Source organism: Micropterus dolomieu, linkage group LG01 (assembly GCF_021292245.1).
Source record: "Micropterus dolomieu isolate WLL.071019.BEF.003 ecotype Adirondacks linkage group LG01, ASM2129224v1, whole genome shotgun sequence".
Lineage (NCBI taxonomy): Eukaryota > Metazoa > Chordata > Actinopteri > Centrarchiformes > Centrarchidae > Micropterus > Micropterus dolomieu.
In genome coordinates, this window is record NC_060150.1 from 21,768,614 (window position 1) to 21,769,904 (window position 1,291).

At 48.2% G+C, this 1,291-nt stretch overlaps 1 protein-coding gene across 1 annotated transcript in view; it reads right to left on the reverse strand.

Annotated features, from left to right (window-relative positions):
- Positions 1 to 231: 231 nt before the first annotated feature.
- The window catches only part of reck (reversion-inducing-cysteine-rich protein with kazal motifs), a 116,356-nt gene continuing 115,296 nt past the window's right edge, over positions 232 to 1,291 (reverse strand). Inside the window, exons 21-22 of the mRNA XM_046061402.1 lie at positions 510 to 623; positions 232 to 403 (exon numbers count right to left, since the gene is read on the reverse strand). Coding sequence (XP_045917358.1) covers positions 248 to 403; positions 510 to 623 — 270 coding nt within the window. The 3' untranslated portion in view covers positions 232 to 247. The remainder of the gene's footprint in view (positions 404 to 509; positions 624 to 1,291) is intronic.

The following is a 1,291-nucleotide window of genomic DNA, read 5'->3' on the forward strand; positions in this document are numbered from 1 at the left end:
GTATGAAGAATAAGAGTGGAAAAGAATCATACTGAGACATGTTGAAATTATTGTGAAATGTTGAGCTGGGTGTGACGATCTTGTGACTATGAGTCATTGGGAGAAAAGGGTCAGCAAGGGGAATGAAACGGCCAAATAAGGACATCTTTGGCCTAACCAAGTTTGCAAAAGTAAAATCTATGTGGCAGTAGTTGTTATGATGTGGGGACAGAGTGGACCCAAACGCAACACTCAGGATGAACAGGTTTTATTGAAGGAAAAAAGGGGGTGAGGGAGTGGAGGTGAGGGAGAGTGAAGTAAGAAGGCACGGGGAGGAGCTGGGAGGACGCCGTGGAAGAGGTCCAAGGGGAGAGGGTAGGGTGGCGAGCCCAGCTGACGGAGGGGAGGACGGAGGTGAGTGAACCTGGAGGGGAGACGGACAGACAGACTGGGTCAGACACTGGGGAAACAAAGTACAGGTAAACAGAAATGACACAGAATACTCACGCGCTTGAGTGGTGAAGTGGCACCAGGTAAGGAGCAACGACGATCAAGCAGGGGTTGACTGGAGAACCGGGGTAGCATTGCTGGCATGTGTGGCAGGTAGAGGAGGTGGCTGACGAGATGCAGGTGCGGGTTGTTGGCTGGGCTCAGGAGCGGAGGGAGAGAGAGAGGGAGAGCACACGCAGGGGAGGAGACACAGGGAGGCAGGCAGAGTAAAGTAAAAACAAAACACAAGGGTAAAACAGAATCACAAACAAAAACAAGGAGAAATTAAAGCTGCAAGCAGCGTTGGGCGGGCCCTCGCACTTGTAGCGCGTCCGGGTGTGAGCCGGCCGAGTTGCACATTCTCGAGCTCTGCCGGTGCGGCTGTGAATTTCCTACGCGGTTCTGACGCCGCATGAAGGTGTTATATGTCACTTCCTGTGTCCCCTATGTGGAGCTACATAGCACTTGCCGCTATGAATATAAATCGGTATTGGTGTGTAGATGTCTGCGGGGTGGGAGAGTTATCAAGCACGTAAAGTTTGTTTCAGATGTGACCATGTACACTGAACAATAATGTACCCAAACAATAAAATAAATTCCTTTTATATTTCCCTGCCTTGTTGTTTATGTGTACATACAGAGGAAGAATGTGAGAACAGCACACATTTCATCGTTACTGTGTGTTAGAGCATGGGAGAACAGTGGATACTTTTAATACAGCCCACACCCCTAATACTGTGTAACTATAACAAGTAGAGAACAGAAGAAAAAGATGTTCTTTCTTTACAACTGTCTGCATAGCTTATTCATATTGTGTAATGAA